Source organism: Zonotrichia albicollis, chromosome 3 (genome assembly GCF_047830755.1).
Source record: "Zonotrichia albicollis isolate bZonAlb1 chromosome 3, bZonAlb1.hap1, whole genome shotgun sequence".
NCBI lineage: Eukaryota > Metazoa > Chordata > Aves > Passeriformes > Passerellidae > Zonotrichia > Zonotrichia albicollis.
The window spans coordinates 17,805,583-17,824,815 of record NC_133821.1 but is presented as its reverse complement, the minus strand read 5'-3'; the positions used below and the strand labels follow the sequence as shown (position 1 = coordinate 17,824,815).

General features: G+C 43.9%; 1 protein-coding gene across 4 annotated transcripts; it reads right to left on the bottom strand.

Annotated features, from left to right (window-relative positions):
* Window positions 1-4,813: 4,813 nt before the first annotated feature.
* Window positions 4,814-17,795, bottom strand: APMAP (adipocyte plasma membrane associated protein). 4 transcript variants are annotated; one of them, XR_012579419.1, is made up of 10 exons: window positions 17,634-17,795; window positions 14,739-14,855; window positions 14,128-14,243; window positions 12,777-12,869; window positions 9,406-9,522; window positions 8,732-8,906; window positions 7,187-7,321; window positions 6,641-6,833; window positions 6,211-6,398; window positions 5,529-5,667 (listed from the first exon to the last, which is right to left on the bottom strand). XR_012579419.1 is itself a non-coding variant. In XM_074536859.1 (9 exons), the coding sequence occupies exons 1-9, from the start codon at window positions 17,723-17,725 to the stop codon at window positions 5,458-5,460; spliced, it is 1,248 nt and encodes a 415-aa protein (XP_074392960.1). In that variant the 5' UTR covers window positions 17,726-17,795; the 3' UTR covers window positions 4,814-5,457. The 4 variants fall into 4 exon arrangements, 2 of the variants coding, with proteins under 2 accessions (XP_074392960.1, XP_074392961.1); XR_012579420.1 differs by having other exon boundaries at window positions 5,549-5,667; window positions 6,301-6,398; XM_074536859.1 differs by lacking the exon at window positions 6,211-6,398 and having other exon boundaries at window positions 4,814-5,667.
* Window positions 17,796-19,233: the final 1,438 nt, after the last annotated feature.

Genomic DNA, 19,233 nt, shown 5'->3' with positions numbered 1-19,233 from the left:
ACTTCACTCAGGGAGGATTTGGGTAATTAAAGAGGAGGACACTGCTGGCACTGACCTAAAGAGCTGCAGCTAAACACCACTCCATCACAATGACACGCACCAGTCAAAATGCCAATGTCTCTGCCCTCTGCATCTTGCTTACACCAACGTGAACAGTTCCCCAACTCACTCCAAGGAGTTCATACCCCTCCAGACCTTGCTGGGTCTCTGACATCTATTTCAGGTTACAATGGCAAGTCAGTGATATTTTTAGTAAAGATTTAGGGCATTAGGTGAGAAGGAAAACTTGTTTCTGCCAGCTCTGTATGTTGAAGAAAAAAAGGAACAATCCCAGCAGTGACATTAATGTGATGGTGTTCACAGGAGTTTTTGGATGAGGGAAGAGACAAGGATCTGACTCCATGTTTCAGAAGGCTTGATTTATTATTTTATGATATATATTACATTAAAACTATACTAAACGAATAGAAGAAAAGGTTTCATCAGAAGGCTGGCTAAGAATAGAATAGCAAAGAATGATAACAAAAGCTTCTGTCTCGGACAGAGAGTCCGAGCCAGCTGACTGTGATTGGCCATTAACTAGAAACAACTCTATGAGACCAATCACAGATGCACCTGTTGCATTCCACAGCAGCAGATAATCAATGTTTACATTTTGTTCCTGAGGCCTCCCAGCTTCTCAGGAGGAAAAATCCTAAGGAAAAGATTTTTCATAAAAGATGTCTGTGACACATTAACAGCTTATGGGACAACCACAACCTGAGTTTTAGCAGAGCTTCAAAGTGGCCAGTGATCCTCAAACAGAGATCTCCATTTGCTCAAAAGCTCTGCTCTGCAAGTATTTCCTCTCATACTCCCACTTTTTAAACTGCACAGGAAACAAACTGCCTGCCACCAAAATATGAAGCATTGCTGGCTGACAGACTTCCCACTCTGCATTCTCCTGACACCAGCAGCTCCACATGCAGGACCTGGGAGCTCTGCCTGTACCAGATGCACCCAGTTTCACAACCTGGCTGACTTCCAGAGCCCACTGACAGCTGGGGCAGCTCCATGGAACCAACACAGGGCTTAGCTGGCAGCAGGCAGATAAGGAGACACGAGAGCTGCTGACTGTGAGGAAAAAGCCTTCCACACACAGCTAACTACAACAACTTACTGCTACATTTTTCAGTCTCTGCCTCAAAAAAATCAGCATATGAGCAAAAATCAGCTGCCCCCTGTGCTCATTCTTTTGCAGCACTGTTTTTAAGCAGGTTGAATGAGAAGGCCCAAGTGTCAGCATCATCAGATCCCTGTTGTGATCACTGAGCAGACAGAGCCAGAAGCTTAAGAGGTCATTATCTCACCTGCAAAGTTGTTACTGGCACAAAGCAGACACAAATTTAAAGGAATTTAAAGATTTATGCAAAGACTTTGCAATCACTTTCATCAGCTGTTCACACTGAGAAACCAACCTTTGCATAAAAGTGTCAGGGGCACACAAGTTATGTTCCAGCAGTACAGAAGTTTGCTCCAGACAAGAAACAGGGCAGTTAACTGTGCAGTAACATTTTAAATACTTCCAACAAAATCTTCTTGATACTTGTGCCCTGCAGAAACATCTATTCAACCAACAAAGTAAAACAAAGCACATTTTTATATGCACAGCTGTGGTGCATTCCAGCTCAGTTCCTTTCCTTGGATACTTTTACTGCAGGGCTTTACATGAAATCAAAAATTTCTCCAGCCTTTCAGGAGACAGGGCAACATTCTCCCATATGCCATAGTCTGTCCCAAAAGAAACTTGAGTAAGACACAGGAAGCAGCCTCAGGCTTCTCTGGGCGTTATGCAAATAGGACTTCCTCCCTTTTTAGGGTACCACAGCCCTTTCTTCTGCCACCAGAGACACTCATGCTCTGACAAGATCTTTGGATAGCTCTGTAAATGCTCTTTTATCCAGTAAGACTTCTCACACAAGAGAAGAGCCAGCCTCAGAGCTGCAGAGGTGTCATGTTCCTGCACTCACATCATCAAAAGAGACTGGCTGGCTTTTTCCAAGCCTGGCTCGTTCCAGGTTTCTCCTTGCTCAAGGCAGGTGTGTCACCACCCATCTGCAATCAACACATCACTGACTCAGCCCCTGTGGAAGTGGAATGAGCCTGTAAAACCAGTCCTCACAGGAGCATCAAGACTTGATGCCAGTTTGTTTATTCCACAGGCATTTTAGTGCTGCTGCTTTACTCTTCCATTTAAAAACCAATCAAAAATTAGAGATTTTTTTTTAGAAAAACATAATTTCTAGAAAAACACTGTTCTTAAACTCCCCCTATAATGAATAATGAGACCTGTGTGTCAGCCAACCTGTGTTTTACTACAGTTCCCCCCACTTCTGCATACCAGGGATGGATTATCAGGATCCAGCACAACACCAGGAATGGGAGCCAGCTGAAATGAAGTGTTAAGGTTCCTATGAAAAATGGAACACCAATGGCCTGGTTAAGCAGCCTGTCACCATGCAAAGTTTGTTGTTTAGCATTGTGCCACTACAGCTGGGACTTTACAGATTCAGAGAGATTTAATCTCTCACACTGAATAAAGCCTGTCTGTCCAGCCTGCACAAACAGAGGGAGCTTATGGGGTACAAGTCCAAAAAAATTTAACAGAGAACTGCACTCTGTCCAAAGGCTACTTGGTGAAATACTTTGGCAAATAAATCCCTAGGGAAAACTGTGTACCAGGAGGCAAAGCTGTGCTTGCCCCAAGGGTGCCAAAGCATCAGCAAAAAAACCCCCAACAAACAGCACAGCAGATTTGCTTTTCCAACCCCACCTTGAGATGCCATCAAGTTTAGCTTTCATATCCCACCAGAAGAGGACCAACAGCTGCAAGGGCTGGCAGGGCAGTGCTAACAGCTGGTGCTGAAGCAGCCCACCCTGCACTGGGTTTTCCTAAAAAAGCAGCCCTGTCCTGCACAGGAACAAGTCAGCCTGATCCAGTCCTGCCACAGGGCTGCTGCAGCCTGGCAGGAACACAGAGCAGGGTGACAGAGGCACTGACAGGGAACAGTCGTTTTCATTTGCATAGCCCTCCATTAATAGAAGAGCAGGAGACCATTGAAATCTGGCAACATTTTTAGCATCACCTTCCCATTTTCTGGTGCTTTTCATTATATATTTATAGCACATCTCTTTCCTTTCCAAAGGTGAAGAAATGCAGCAATAGTGTAAATTTAGGTTGGATTGTCACCCAGTGGCAGAAAAGGAGAGAGCAGCAAAATCTTCAATTCCAAAGAATCAATGCACTGAATCACACAGCTGCTGAAGCAAGCCCTTTAGTTCTTCAAGATGCAAAAGCTCTTATTTAAAATTATAGTGTGCTTTGGGTTGGGTGGGACCTCAAAGACCATCAGGGACATTTCCTGTGAGACTGGGTTGCTCAGAGCCCCCTCCAGCCTGGCCCTGAGCACTTCCAAGTGTGGGGCATCCACAACTTCTCTGAATAACATGTTCCAATCTCTCTGCTCTGTGATCCTGCTGGGCACATAGGTGAGACTGACAGGCTGCAGTCCCCCAGGGCTTCCTTGCTTCCCTTTTTTTTTAATGGGGGTTATTTCCCCCTTTTCTAGTTGGTGGGACCTTAACTGGACCACGACAACTCCTCAAATACAATGGACAGTGACTTCACCCACCAGTTCCCTCAGGATCTGCAGATGAATTTTAACAGATCCTGCACACTTTCATGTTCCTCAGATGACCTAAAATGTGATTTATAGTGGGTGACCCTTCAGTCCCCCAGTCCCTGCCTTTCCTTTCTGCACCTTGGGCAGCGTGGCTGGAGCACATCCTGGTGGAGAAGGGGAAAAACACTCACTGGGCACCTCAGCCATTGCCATGCCTCAGGTAATCAGGTCTCCCCTTTCCTTTCAGAGAGGGTCCTCGTTTTTCCTAGCGTTCCTTTTTGTCACCCACACATCTGCAGAAGCTTTTCTTGTTGTCCTTGATGTCCCTGGCCACATTTAACTCTCTCAGAGCTTTATCTCCTCTAACCTCCTTTATCTTTACCTTTATCTCCTCTAACCTGATCCCTGGCTGCTGGGACAACCTCTCTGTATTCCTGCTAGGCCACAACTCCTGCTTCCACCCTCCAAAGGCCTCCTTTTAGTGTCTGAGCTTGTCCAGGAGCTCCCTGTTCATCCACACAAGGCCTCCTAGCATTTCTGCCCAGCTTCCTCTCTATTGGGATGCATCACTCCTGAGTCTGGAGGAGGTGATCCTTGAATATCAGCCAGCTTTTCTTGGCTTCTTCTTCCCTCCAGGGCTTTATCCCATGGTATTCTACCAAGCAGATCCCTGAAGGTGCCAGTATACCTTTGTGCTGCCAGCCATTCCAGCCACAAAATGAAACTGCACAGGCTTTCCTTTGCAAAGCTGGCAGCAAAGCATTCTCCACATTTACCAAGTAGCTGTTAACAGAGGAAGTCTCTGGACATGCATTCCAAAAACTGCCACCAAAGCCTTCCTCATCCACCAACAGCAGATTTTACAGGTGCCATTTGAGTCCACATCCACCTTCAGAAAACAATCTTCCCCAAAATCTTTACCAGTTCTCCATAAAAAGCACGTTGAAGAGGATTCCTGCAGCTAGCCCTCTTCTCCCTGGAATGGTCACATAGATAATGAACAGGAGACTTTCAGGACCTGGTAAAACATGGAAGAAATACTACAACAACCCTTTTCAGACTCATTGGAACTAGTTCTTAATAACACAGAAAATGCAGTTTTCATTCATCATCTGACCTCAATGCTATAAAGAAACACAGGAGTCCACAGGTAACGATCCAGTTTGATTCTGCATGTTGATTAACAGTTAATTGCAATGTCTGACATTACTTACACAGGTTGGGACTGAAGAAACCCAATGGCATAACTGGATTCCTAGGCATGTCCTGGATGTTGCTGCCTCTACCACAGCACCATGGTAGAACATTAGAACATGCACTGTAATCACTCCTGGACAGGAGGCACTAAAACAGAAATTAACACATGCAAGCCACCCTCTTCCACCCAAATCACACACAATTAAACTCCATCCATCACAATTCCTTCCAGAGTAAGAGGACACACAGTTGCATGAAAGGCGACATGATGGTGTCTGTTCAAGATGATTCCAAACAAGGCTGGGCACAGGAAAATCAGTGGATTTCCTTGGAGCAACAAAGAACTGAATGAAGATGCCTCCCCATAGTCCTCAGATGTGAACAGTAATACAGGCCAGCCCCAGAGTGTGAGCAGTGAGCCAAGACAGAGGACAGGTACAGTATCTCTTCCTACGGCCACAGTGCTGCTGCACCGTAACAGACAGTTTGTCACTTTTTGTCACACTTTTTGTCACTTGGTCACACACTGCCTCAAGCTCATGCTCCCTCTGCACCTGTGGAGCAGCACAGGACAGTGGCACTCATTGTGGGCAGGCAGTTAGACGTGCTGGAGATCAAGTCTGCCAATGTAGGGAGAGCGGAAGGATCCCAGGTAGAGGTGCCCGTCGTGCTCGTGTGCCTCGCTGACATAAGCCACTGTCACCCCAGTGGGATCATGGAAGCTCCTTTTGTAGGCTCCTGTCTCACTGAGTTCAACAACAAGGCTATATCTGGGCACAAACTTTGTCACAGTTTCCTGACTCAGCAACTGGAAGAAAAGAAAAAGAAAGAAAAATCAACAAAAAGTTTTGCTCTCCACAATCTGATCTCAGACATTTACACAGGCAAAGACCACTCCACACTCCTCAGAAGCAGCAGCTAAGAACACAAGGACACATTTTGAGTGAACACTCTTACACAGGGTTAACACATCAATATCTGAAAAGCCAACTGGAGAAGAAACAAAAGGATCAGCAGAAGCTCACTCTGCTCCAGAGGCAGGCTGAAAGGCTGCCCACACAGGAGACAGCAGCTTGCTCTGGTGCAGCTGATGCCAAGCTCCCCTCAGCATCACTCAGAGCTCCTGCACTGCACCAGAGAGACAGGGACAGCACACACCTTGTTCAGCTGGAATGAAACCCTAAGCACTGCTTGCTCTTTTTTATTTTTTGAGGACAGAAGTGTTTTCAAGTCTTTGCATTGTTTAAAAAGCACCATGCTGTTTCTTTAGCCTTTAAAAAAACCACATTATCCTTGCTCATCCTAAAGCAGGGTGACACAAAAACAGGCATAAGTGAACCAGAAATGTCACCTAACACCATCCACAAGGTGCACACTGTCTCCTAGGGTGCCTAGGGCAGGCATGGGAACAGCTCACACTTCCCAAATGCTCTTCAGACACCTGGCAATAAGCAGTTTAGGCACTTCAGGTGATGTCTTCACATATCCAAATGAAGATCCTGTCTTGCTGCATGGTTAGACATAGTCTCTTTTTCTTTCCTAAGATCAAGATGGAAGGCAACTTAAGAGATGTGTACCTGCTACTCAAAGAAGCAAATGTTAAATTTTACTACCTATTAATATATAAAGGCTGTTCTACCAGGGGAAAGTAACAACAGTTTTAACCACAGCTCCTAAAGTTTTTTAAATCTTCCTGTGAAGAGGAAGAAACAAATATTTATCACTTCCATTCCTCTACTAAAGGGGGTATTTAAAAAAATATTTTTAATATTTTTTTTTACCTTAAATATCATCCTTTTAATCCATGTTTTTTCAGATAAGAAGTCCAACCAAGAAAAGCCAGGATTGGGTCTCACAGCTGCCATAGCTACCCAATATCCTCCAGAGCTGCTTAACCTGATATTGTCTGGAAGACCAGGCATATTCTCAACAAACATATCTGCTCCGCCTTTCATCAGCCCAGACACATAATACCTGAAAAGTATAGATAATAGATTAGAACATCTTAACTCAACAGTTTAAATAATAAATGAGAGTCCTAATATTTAAAAAATAATTTTTCCCATTATTTTGGTAGAGGGAAATACAGCACTGCCACACACTTCTCCCCAGGAAAAGTCAGCTTACTCCACTGTGTTTAAGGAGCCCATGATGGAAAGATTATGCAACCCAGATGTTTAAAGTGAAATAAAAAAATTAAGTATTGAGGAAGGTCACCTTCTTTGTCGTTTTTAAACAGGCATAACTTAAGTGTAGGGTTTGTCATTCCATTCATTTATTTAAACAATCTCTACACAGATTAGTAATAATTCCAAAGTCATACTCACCTTCTGATTCTAGCCATGGTTGTCTCCTGCACCAGGACAAAGTCTTCTGCAGGAGAGAGCTGCACACCATTGGGAAACCTCAGCCCCACCATTAACACTTTCACTTCTTTTGTCACTGTGTCATATTCAAGGAGGCTGAAAGAAAAAACCATTTTTGAGTGAAGATTAATATTTATGCATCTGTGTTTCATTTTTCAGGCATTCCACCTTTTTTCACATGCACCACACTTAAGTTAAGAAGGCAGAACAGCCAGGAAATAACAAGGCAGCATTCATGAAGGATTTGTGCTGAATGCAATGCTAACACCTTTTAAAACAAAGCTCCATGCCAGTCCTCTTGAAGAAAAAAGGGGAATCTCATGCATTTTGCTGCAGGTCTCATTAGCAACACCCACACAATTCCCTCACCCTCCCCTGTGCAGTGCAGTGTTTACAAAGGTGAGTTTATAAAGAGAAAAAATGTGAAGATCAAAGAAGTGGTGAATTGCACTCCTACAGCTGAGCTGACAGCAAGTGAAATGCCTTGGTGTCCTAGGGTGATGTTATGATGCTTGTACCCCATTTGTGTGTTCTGTTTATGCTGGATATTATGTTCTGTGCTGTGATGGTATTCACAGGGGTTTTTGGATGACGGAAGAGACAAATATCTGACTCCATGTTTCAGAAGGCTTGATTTATTATTTTATGATATATATTATATTAAAACTATACTAAAAGAATAGAAGAAAAAATTTCATCAGAAGGCTGGCTAAGAATAGAAAAAGAAAGAAACAAAAGCTTGTGTCTCGGACAGAGTCAGACAGCTGGGCTGTGATTGACCATTAATTACAAACAACCAACATGAGACCAATCACAGATGCACCTGTTGCATTCCACAGCAGCAGATAATCAATGTTTACATTTTGTTCCTGAGGCCTGTCAACTTCTCAGGAGGAAAAATTCTGAGCAAAAGATTTTTCAGAAAATATCATGGCTACATTGTGCCTTCAAGACTGGCTCTGAAGAGTGAATGTTTAGTTTTGGTTTTGTTTTCAGCCATGCCCCCACAGCTGGCAGGACACAGAGATGGAGCAGTACATATTGCTGCTTTTGCCTTTTGCTTGGCTTTTGCTTCTGCTTTGCTCCTGCTTTTTGCTTCTGCTCATTAGTTAGTTTAGCTAAGCAGTCCAAATTTTTCCCTGGACTGTTTTTCCTTTCCTTTCCTACTCAAACCTGCTCTGGACTGGGACCTGGAAACATTGAGAGTTTGTACCCTGTGGTGCAGCTACCCCAGCACCTGAGGGACTGATAACAGAGTGACCACCCCTAAGAGAGACTTTCTGAATTTGTCATCTTTTTCAGAGTGGTGCCATCTGGTACTGTTAATTTTGTGTGCTGGGGGGTGCTGTGCTTGTTAAATAAACAGGTTCTTTCCACTTCTCTCTGACGAATCCTTCCTGAACTGGTTGGAGGGAGGGTCTGTGTGGGTTTGCTTTCTGGAGGGGCTCCCTTTGGAGGTTTTCTCCCAAATTTGCCCTAAAGCAGGGCAGGGAAGGAGATACTTGCCGCCCATCATCTGTGCCCTCCATAAGCAGGAACAAGTAGTCTTGTCTTTGCCATTTACTGCTGGAATCAGTGAAGTAGATCTTCCTCCCATCCCTGGTCACTGTAAGATCGTTTACAAATGACAACTTCTGGCCCTCTATTGGTGTTTTGGTTGACACAAGCATCTTTGTTTCACCTGGATACAAAAAGAAGGAAAAAAAAGACACACAATGTAGCCACACCAAAATGCATCTCTCTTTACTTTGTGTGGATTTGGGTTACAGGGAAGTGAAGAGCTTCTCACTACCACAGTGAGATCAAGGCAGAAACAAAAGTACAGCAAACATGACAAAAGGTTTTCTGTTATCAATCTTTTTCTTTTCCTTTTACGAAAGCCAAAACAGCTACAACAGAGCTCTATTCATGGATCTTAGGACACCAATTTTAACAACAAAAACTATGTAACACCAGAAGATAAGTCACTGGTAGCTCTGATGCAGACAGCCAGACACAGAGAGGAAGTGATTGTTACAGGGAAATAAATATCAAGTTCTTGCATGACTCATTTCATCTAGACAGTCTCAAATCACTTCACAAAAAAAGACAGGCATTGTTTTGCCTGCAGCATCTGGCAAAACTGCAAACGAAGCCCAGATGTGTCAGTGGAAGAAAACTTTGGAGCCGAAAAGTCATACCTGTATCAGGATCAACTTCATAGAGTCCATAATAAGCATCTGCCACAAATAGGGTGTTATTTGGCCCCACTCTCATGCCAAGTGGTCTTCCACACGTTGGCTCATCCCCACGGCCTCCTAAGGAAACAATTTTAAAATGGTTTTCCAAACAGAAATAAATACAAGGCATTCAGGGTACCCACACAGGTGTCTTGGGTCTGGCTGGGATGAAGAGCCCTCCCAGTGCTGTGCTTTGCACAGGCAGCTAAAAATGTGTTTTGGTACTGCTGAGCAGGGCTGGCACAGCATCAATGCTCCCTCCAGCAGGCTGGGGGTGGGCAAGGTCCTGGGAGGGGACACAGCCAGGACAGCTGGCCCAAAGTGACCACAGGGACATTCAATGCCACATATGAAAGCTAAGAAAAAGGAGGAGGAATTATTATTTACATTTGCCTTCCTAAACAAACTCCACACGTGCTGCAGTCCTTCTTCCTGAGAAGCAGTCAGGCATCACTGGCTGATGGAAAATACAGAATAAAATATAAATAAAATAATAAATAAAATATTTGAGGTTTGGTTTGTTTGTTTTTTTTTCCTTTGCTTGCACATGTGACCTTTGAGTTAAACTGTGGCTTGTAAAAGCTCTATGGCATACATACGGCACATACATTCATTTAAAAATGATTTCTTCTTTACTAGGTGGGAGTGAAGCAGGTATCCCCATGCTGTGTTTTCACCAGTCTGGAGATAAGCATAGAATCTGTCAGGCTAGTAACTAACAGCTGCCCAAAGTGGGGTAAAATCAGAAAACTGGATTTAACAAAATGCTTTTTCTCCAAAAGAATCACTTTTCTGCAGGTTTCGGGGTGTGTATGCTCTGTTTTTAGAATTAAATAATTTTTAAATTAAAAAACCCTTTCTTTCTCTGAAAAGGTCCAACATTGTCATGAACAGCTAATTTCTCAAAACAAAGACACTGAAGACTTCTATATGAGGAGGAAGGGGAATTCTGCAAACCTGAAGAATTTAGATAAATTCAAGGAGATATTGGAGTCCTGAAGAGCTAAGAACTTCAGGACATCAGCAGCCTGAAAACCTTAGCAAGAGACATTTTTGCCCCAAAGAATCAGGGCAGCACATCCTTCCCACCTCTCCCAAGCTGCTCAAGCCCAATGGAAATGAGGAGAAAGTCCTTCACACCCACTCCCACCCACATTCATTCCTAAATCCAGTTTCCCATCAGCTGTCCTACCAAGGCTGTTCTACTTACCAGGCAGCCAAGAGAGTGCTGCCAAGTCAGCCCAGAGTTTAATCATGTGAGAGTCTAATCATGTCTAATCATCCACATAAAATTACATAGAATAAATGATGAACATGTCATCATGAGAGAGCTAACAGGGACAGCAACAATTCCTGACCTTCATTTCTAACTGGCAAACAGCACAGGCCTGCAGGACCTCAGGTGAATTTCTGTATCATTGCCACAAACAAAACCCCCATCAGTCCCAAACAAACACCTCAGGTGAGTTTCTGTATCATTGCCACAAACAAAACCCCCATCAGTCCCAAACAAACACCTCAGGTGAGTTTCTGTATCATTGCCACAAACAAAACCCCCATCAGTCCCAAACAAACACCTCAGGTGAGTTTCTGTATCATTGCCACAAACAAAACCCCCATCAGTCCCAACAAACACCAGCCAGGCTTCTCAGGCACTGCTGAGATGGACATTAAGCTCTCCACAGAGATGGTTCTGTAATAAATAAGCTGCCACCAGTTTTCCTCACTCAGTTCCAGAAATCCCATTAAATGAAGCAAATAATTTGTTCAGAAAGAGGTGCAGAATTCCACAAGAAATAGCTGCAATTTAGCAGTAAGAAAACAAAAATACCATGACCAATGCAGGATCTCTAAGTGCAGCAACAACTCCCACTGTGCTTACAAACACAAGAAGGCAAAGAGGCACAACAAAATGCAAGGCAAAATTCCGTAGATGGAGAAGATGATATTTATATTTAAAATCTCTAAGTAAGTTGCTGTCCTTCTGTCCTGGTAACCCAAAAAAAGGTGTATTGTATTCCATATCTTCCCTACACCAACCTGCCCAAGATGACTGCTGTCCCTTTGGAAGCCAGGAGCTGGAAGAAGAGAGGCAGGTGACCTGGGGTCCCTCTAAAAGAGAAGGAACAGGCACACAGAGCTCCTCTGTCCTCCCCAGGGCTTGGGAGCAGAGGCTGCAGCTTTTTTTGGCCAGGCTGCCAAGAAAGCTGTCTGGGGCAGGTTCTCTGAGTCAGGCAGTGCAAGGAAGGTTTGTTTATCTCCAGGCTTTGGAGGATTCTGGAACATCCTTCTGGTTGCTCAGTTTCTGGGCCACGGAGGACGTTTCCTTCAGATCTTTTTTTGCTGCTGCCACCCAGGACAGCTCCACCAGCACCATCCCCTCTCTCCAGGAGTCCCAGCCACTGACCCAGTTCCAGCTGCCACTGTCAGGACAGCTCCTCTCAGGTGGAGCAGATGGATCAGTAGCATTTGACTGGTTTTGGAAAGGATTCTTCTGTTTTGTCCTTGTTCCCTGGTGGCTGTTGTTTGGGGGATGAGGGGGTTCTGTGATCATGGACGCTTGGTTACTGTTTTTCTTTGTCAACAAGATTCAGCACATTTGTATCTAGTGGTTATTACTGTTATCTTGGTTGTTGCTGTTTTATTTTTAGTGAACTGCTATTTTTTTCACTTACATCTCCTCACATTCATCTCTCCTTATTGGTGAAAAAGGTTAAAAATACAAGGAGAGATAACTAATTTTGGAGTGTCCTGTCTGTATAATTGTTTTAAACCAAGACACTTTCCCACTCACAAATTAGCTTGAGTTCACTCACACTTGTTTAGAAGTCCTCAGTTTTTATGAGGTGGCCCTTCAGCTCAAAATCTTGGTGACTTCAGCTTTCATAAATATTAGACCAGGTTGCTGCCCATGTTTTTTTTCTTAAGACAGATGCTTTTTCTGGATGGACTAACAGGAAAAGGAATGTTATTTGTGATGCGCTTCACTCTTGTCCTCCTCCCAATGTTAAGATGCAGGATCTTCCACCAGCACATCATCCACAGTGGAGACCTGGTAGTCATGACACAAAACCTCCTTGCATTCCTAAATTTTACAGCTGGAAACTGTGTGCTTTGCTATTAAAACCACCCATTTCCATTCTTTTGGCCCTCTGTTCTACTCTTCCTTCCAATGTTCCAATATTTTCACTCATACTTCACATAATATTTCTGCGACAAATTTCTGCAGAACAAGATGTGCACCTGCAATCCAGACTGAACACAGCTTAACCAACACATGCCCTGGACCCAGACATTTTCAAACACATTGTGCTCAGGAGCTGTCAACTCACCACAAGGGCCATGGCCAATTCTGGCTATTGTTTGTATTTCTCCATCTTCAATTTTGATAATCTTCCCATCAACTGTCCCAGTAAACAGAACATCTGCAAAAACAACTTGTGTGATTAAGCTGATCACAAAACAATACTGGTAAGCATCCTTCTACTAGCATGAAGTAGGGAATAAGGAGAACTCAGCTCATTTATTCATAGAAAACTTATTCCCAGTCAGGTTGATTATTTCACTCATAGGTCAGTTGCCCATTGCAGGAAGGTTTCCATAAAGAGTTTCCAACAAGACTGATAAAACCAGGCACCATAAAAAAATCAATAGCTTCAGGTAATCCCTTTAGCACACTGTTAGCAGATACAGGTAAAGAGCAATCTGAGGAAAGAATTTACAGTAGCTTCTTACTGGGTAATGTAATTTCTTACAAATATTTCACTAATAAATTAGAAGATAAACTAGAAGGAAAATAAATTATATGGCACCTACTGAGCACCTCTTGCACCGAAGGATCTTTCAGTAAGGGTTAAGAGTATTTCCAAGTATTACCCCTCCTTCAGGAGTCAAAAGAAACAACTCCTGCACAATGCTGGGCTCCCACTAAGAGGATGTCATGGCATTAGAAGGACAGGGAACTCATTAAGAAATTGCTCAGAGGTGGCATGGGTTTGTGACTTGAGAAGAACCCACCTGCCACAAGAGAAAAGTGGCACCTATGGTGGTTAGATTTCTTGCAAGAAGAATCTAAGCTTTTAGAGTTATTATTATAGAATATAAGGGAGTTATGAATATGGGATATGATATTGTGCAATAGAATTAAAATGTAAATAAGCTATTTATCAATTTGAGACTTGTTTCCTGTCATAAAAGCAAAGACCAACACCACAAAATTCAGCTCACTCAGCAGCAACGAGCTTTAAAAGAACAGGTAATAGTTTCTAAATATTAATTCCCAGTTAGTTTTTCATTTCCCAAATGAAAAATGGGACCACTTCCTCCAAATGTTAGTAGCCCCTGACTACACTGTTGATGGTCTCAGTCCTGGAAGACAGGGATTTTTAATGTGACAACAAGATTTACTTCAAACTCATGAGAGAGGAGAAAAACTAAACATATACATAGGAGAGGTTACATACAGAGAAAAGCAGAGAGCCAAGCCCAACAAATCCTAGAGAAAGAGGAGAAAAACTAAACACAGCATAGACAACCTAGGTTTTTCTGCATAACACAATAACTTTTAGAAAACCTGCACATTGAAATTAACTTCCAGAGTTTGTTATCTAAGAGGGCTACTGCTGAACAAATGGAACAACATTTAAAGAGCCTTCTTTAGAAGCTGTTTTTGTCAGTGCTTACCCCCAATATTGACAATGGACTCTGGTCCCACCAGCTGGTTCTCCCACAGCCGTTCAGCTTTCCGTAGCTTGGTGTTGGGCTCTAAAACACCTGTCAGGAGGGGAGGCTCCTTCAAGCTGCAAAACAGGAGGAGCATGTGATCCTTTGCACAAAATGCAAACATTCTTGAGCAACATATTTGATCATTTTTTCCCCCAGTTTGCCAACTCCTGCACACCTGACTTATCTTTACAAAAAGCGTAGTTCAAAAAGTGTTGCAGTGGCTTGAGCACTTGGCCCTCAGTGAAAACGCAGTTCTTGTCTCACAGAAGGCAAGAGTGCACCTGTGTAATCACAAGCTGCACTGACAGCTTGGGTAGCAGACAAAAATTTTCTAGGTTAATGATTAAAGAAAGTAATTCAGCTCCTTCCATGATCAGCAGGGACACATAACAGCACATTTCTGGCTCAGAAACAGACTGGGTGTGGATAATATTGCAATCATTCCCCAGTTTCTCAATCCAGACAGAACCACTTGGCACTGTTAACTCTTGTTTGCTGAAACAACAGCAGAGCATACAGGAGAAGATAGGCTTGCAGAACATTTGCTTCAAAACAAAACAACCTTTTACCTTATGGGCTGAGGGTCTATAGGACAATCCAGGAGAACAGTCACTCCAAGCAGTGGCACAGCCACAGACACAGCCAAAGTCAGGAAGGTGACACGGAACACCTTGCTGCTGTAAGTACTGCCAAACCAAACAAGAAATAGCATTAACATAGTTTTCAGATACAACAGTCCTTAAAATATATGTAGCAAACTTTTTTCTTCAGAAAAGGAAACAGTAACACCTTTGCACAACCACCATCCTCACCTTCAAGGTCCATTTTGAACATATTAGGATAAGAGAAAGGTCTCAGGACACTGGCATAAAAGGCTGAACATTTTTATGTGAAAATTTCATTCATGCTACAAGTTACAGCTGACTAAAATAAAAACAAACAAAAAAAATAAGCCAAACCAAAACAAACCACCTGAGAAACAGGATATTTTGGTTGTGGTTTGCTTGGTGTTTTTTTTTAACTTGATCTTTAGTTTTGGTAATGGTTTTGAATAAAAACTTCCACGAAAACAACAAACACAGAAGAAGCTAAATGAATGGCTGCTTAACTTAGTGAGCACTGGTTTGGAACTCAAACCCCAGAACACAAAATCAATTAATTATTTTTTTCTTTATCCATTAAAACACACAATAAAATAAGTAAAAATTTCTTCCACGGGAGAAAACTGCATTTTGCTCTCTACGAGTTTTAGAGGAATCAATCAGGCATTTACAGAGAAAAGCAGAGAGCCAAGCCCAACAAACTCCAGCCTTGAACTGGGAAAGCAGCACATCTAATTTTAGCTGTTCTGAACCATTCATTGGCCCAGACAGGCTCCTGACAGGATCAGTCCAATAAAGACAAACAGTGCCTGGTGGTGCTGCACTAACCCCTGCACCACTTCTACTGTTTTGTCCTTCATTAGTCAATCCAGACAGCAGGGAATATGAACGACTGCCCAGAGCACAAATATCCCAACTGGGCAGCTACACACATGCACTTGTACTGATATCAGCATCAAGGTAACCTTTGGGATTATCAGTGAGAACAGCAAGGACAGAACAAGGCAACGGGATTTAGGCAGGATTTAAGCCCTTCCAGCTTTAACAGGAGATGTCTTGAGGAAGCAAAAACCTCCCAGTCTGGGTCCCCTGGAATCTGGAATCGAGAGCAGGGTGTATGGATAAAAGCCAAACCCCAAATTTACAAAAAGATTTCAGCCTTTTGGCCTGGTCTGTCCACTGTCCTCCAAGAGATGGAAATTCAACAATGTAAGATTAAAATACTGTCAGCAGACACCTGAGCATCTCTGTGATAGCTGAGAACAGCTCACACAAAAGGAGCTGAGAATGAACAGGAACAGAATGGGAACTCATCTGCCAGAGCCAACCTAATTAAAGCTCCTAAAAGTTTAAGTAAGGACCATCTCTGATCCTCAAGCAAACTTGCAAGGAACTGACAATAAAGGGAAAAAGGCAGGAAGAATAAGGTGACAAGCAAACTCACACTTCAAGCCTGCAAACTGCAAGACCTAGTTTAGATACTGCTGAAACCACAAGAATTTAAATAAAGCACAAAAGCTTTACAAAAAATAAACTAAAAATTCATCTACTCAGAATCCTTCTTAATCTGCACAATATTGAATAGGGACAAGTGTCAGTCACTGGAGAGAATCACTGAGGTGAAGGTCCACTAACAGCGAAAGAGAAAACCTTAGTCAATTGTGTCCCTGTGATTAATTAACATGGCCTGCAGCCACAAATCTCAATAAAGCAACTTACCAGGACTCCAGCTGTAATTACAGCAATTCAGCTGTTACTACAACTAAAAAGCCAAGACATTAAACCAGCTTTTGAAGACCAGAGCTGTCCTCAAGAGATTCTGTCACGGCCAGAAAAAGGCCAGGTCCAGAAATTTTCTCCATACAGAGCAGCCCCAGTGAATACTCTGGGTCAGTGACAGAGCCCTAGAAATTCAACTGATTTGTGCACCAAGAGAGGCTGAAGGCAGGAGGAGCAGCCTCTCGAGCTCAGAGATGCTGATGCTCTCCTCCAAAAACAGGGGCGGACTGCAAGCCACCAGCCTTTCATTCTCATGCCCCGAAGGGCAGAGATAAGAATCTGCAAAGTACTCAAATCAGAAGAGCTGTAATAGATGGTGAACAAAAGCATTACAAGTCATCAGCTACCTTATGCAATGAAAGGCAAAGCAAACACTACCACTCCCTCATTACAGCTACTGCCTTTAATCATAATGAAGTGATTTTGTAAAATTCCTAAACAGAAAATTGTAAACAGAATCCTTTTTTAACTTAGCCACAAACTGACTGTTTATTAGGCCAGACACGTGCAGATCAGTCGAAAACCCGCAGATTACGCTTTAAACTATTACCAAGACATAAACAGCCTAAACCACAATTACACAGGACTCAATCACACCCAAAATAAACCTGCACAAGCCACGCTGGGATAACTCTTATTGCTTGCCTGGCAAAAGATACACAGGAGAGGGGAAGGGAAGGGAAGGGAAGGGAATGGAAGGGAAGGGAAGGGAAGGCAAAACCCATTTTTTTGTTGCTGAAAGCCGTTCCTGCAGGTCGGCAGCACAGGTGAGGCTCCGTCCCAGCCCCTCCTCACCGTAAGCCCCTCCAGGAGGGGCAGAGCTCCGGGCCGGCACCCGCGGGTGCCCAGCACCAGCCAAGCCGGCAAACCGCGGCCCCGCTCCGCAGCGGCCCGGTGCCCCCAGTGCCCAGCCCCGGGGCAACCCCCAGCCCTCCCAGCCCCTCCGAGCCCGGCCCGCCGCTCCCCGGGCCCGGCCGCGCCATGCGGGCGGTGTGTGCGTCCTCCCGGGCAGCGCTCCGGGGCCGGGCCCAGCCTGGGCCCTGCAGCCGCAGCGTCACGGCGGCCGCCCCGCCCGGGCCCCACCTGCCCTCCTTGGCCTCCTGCGCCGGGCTGTCCTCGGTGATGACCTGCGGGCGGAGCGGCCGCCGCTGCCGCAGCCCCTCCGCCTCATTCATCCCGACCCCGGGCCCGATCCCGCCGCCGCCGCGCACCGGAACCGCGGCCCCGCCCCTCAATCCAGGCCCCGCCCCAACCCGGCCGCGCCCATCACCCAGGCCACACCCATCAGCCTGGACCATGCCCATCACCAAAGGCCACGCCCTTCATCCCGGCCACGCCCCACTCAAGCCCCGCGGTCATTCTCCAGCCCTTGGGATGGCAAAAAAGCTTCCCAGAAGCCCCTTGGCCGTGATGGATGCTCCACATGTGCCAGAAATTATTTCCTTCCATAGGAAAGTTTTGGGATTTTTGTCATTTGGGTACACTGCCATACGCAGTGTGGCTCTCGCTCATTCATTTGGCCTCAATTACAGGCGTTTTTTGGGATTTTCATGTATATCTGAGCTTTTTAAACAGATTTCACTGACAGAACAATGTTTCCTGCCACCTTTTTCTTTGTAACCACAAGAAAAGCACAGCCAACTTTCCTCTATAATATGAAAACACCTCCAACAAAAATAATGTGATTTTCTGATTAACTAAACTTTTACTGACTCTCACCATAGTCAAGTTGCTTGGGTTTCCTTTTGGTGATTGAAGCCAAGGTTCAGCTTCTTACTAAAGCACCTCTGAGTGCCATGAGTGGCAGCATTCAGGGCAACCTCCTCCTGATGTCCAACTCCCTGCCAGTCCAACAGCAGGGAGGTGGGAATGTCGACATGGGAATGTGCTCAGTCAGTTTTTGAAAGCAACTGTTTGTGAAAAACGCCAATCACTTGTTTTTAAAATTTTAAAAGTTTTATAGTAATAAAATGGTTATAAAAATAGCAATATAATTAGAGTAGTAATAAAATTTGGACAATTTGGATTAGGACAATATGAGACAATAAAAACAAAGAGTTATGGACAGTCCTGGTACCTCTTTCTGGGCAAAATAAGCCCGAAAAAGGACCCACATTAACAGAGGATTAACCCTTAAAAATAACAGCCTGTTGCATATTCATACACCTCATCCATGATGCATAAATTCCATTCAAACACAGGATTCTGTCTGGTCAGTGTCAGCTTTTTCCCCATACTCCTAATGGCATCTTCATAGCTGAGTGAGGCAGGAAGAAGTTTGTTTCTCTTGATAATGGAGCAATAAATTCTCTTTCTCTGAAAGATTCAGGTGTCCTGTGGCTGCTATCTCAGTGTGAGTCCTTTCTTTAGGAAAAAAGTATCCTACATAGTATAGTTTATATTTGAATATTTTGTTATTACCTAAAACTATATTTAACATACTACTTGAGAAAATTAATACAACATAACTTTCTAACATAACACATATAATATTCATTTTAATATTTGCAAAAAGCCAATCATAAAATATGCATTTTTCACATGTTGAATTGCCTGCACAACTTCAGGTGGAAAAGGCAAACTCCAGTGTGGGAAGAGCTGTTCTTCCAGCTCCCCCAGCCCTGGTCAGTGTTGGAATCAGGATTCCAGTCTGCAGCAGCTTGCAGGTAGTGTTTGACAATGC

What these genes read in the sequence shown, in the direction of transcription:
- APMAP (XM_074536859.1), bottom strand. Translation starts at nt 17,725, where the DNA reads ATGAATGAGGCGGAGGGGCTGCGGCAGCGGCGGCCGCTCCGCCCGCAG. An exon ending in CAGGAGGCCAAGGAGGGCAG is followed by an intron (nt 14,856 to 17,633) that starts GTGGGGCCCGGG and finishes TTGGTTTGGCAG; the next exon opens with TACTTACAGCAGCAAGGTGT. An exon ending in AATTGGCCATGGCCCTTGTG is followed by an intron (nt 9,523 to 12,776) that starts GTGAGTTGACAG and finishes TTGTTTCCTTAG; the next exon opens with GAGGCCGTGGGGATGAGCCA.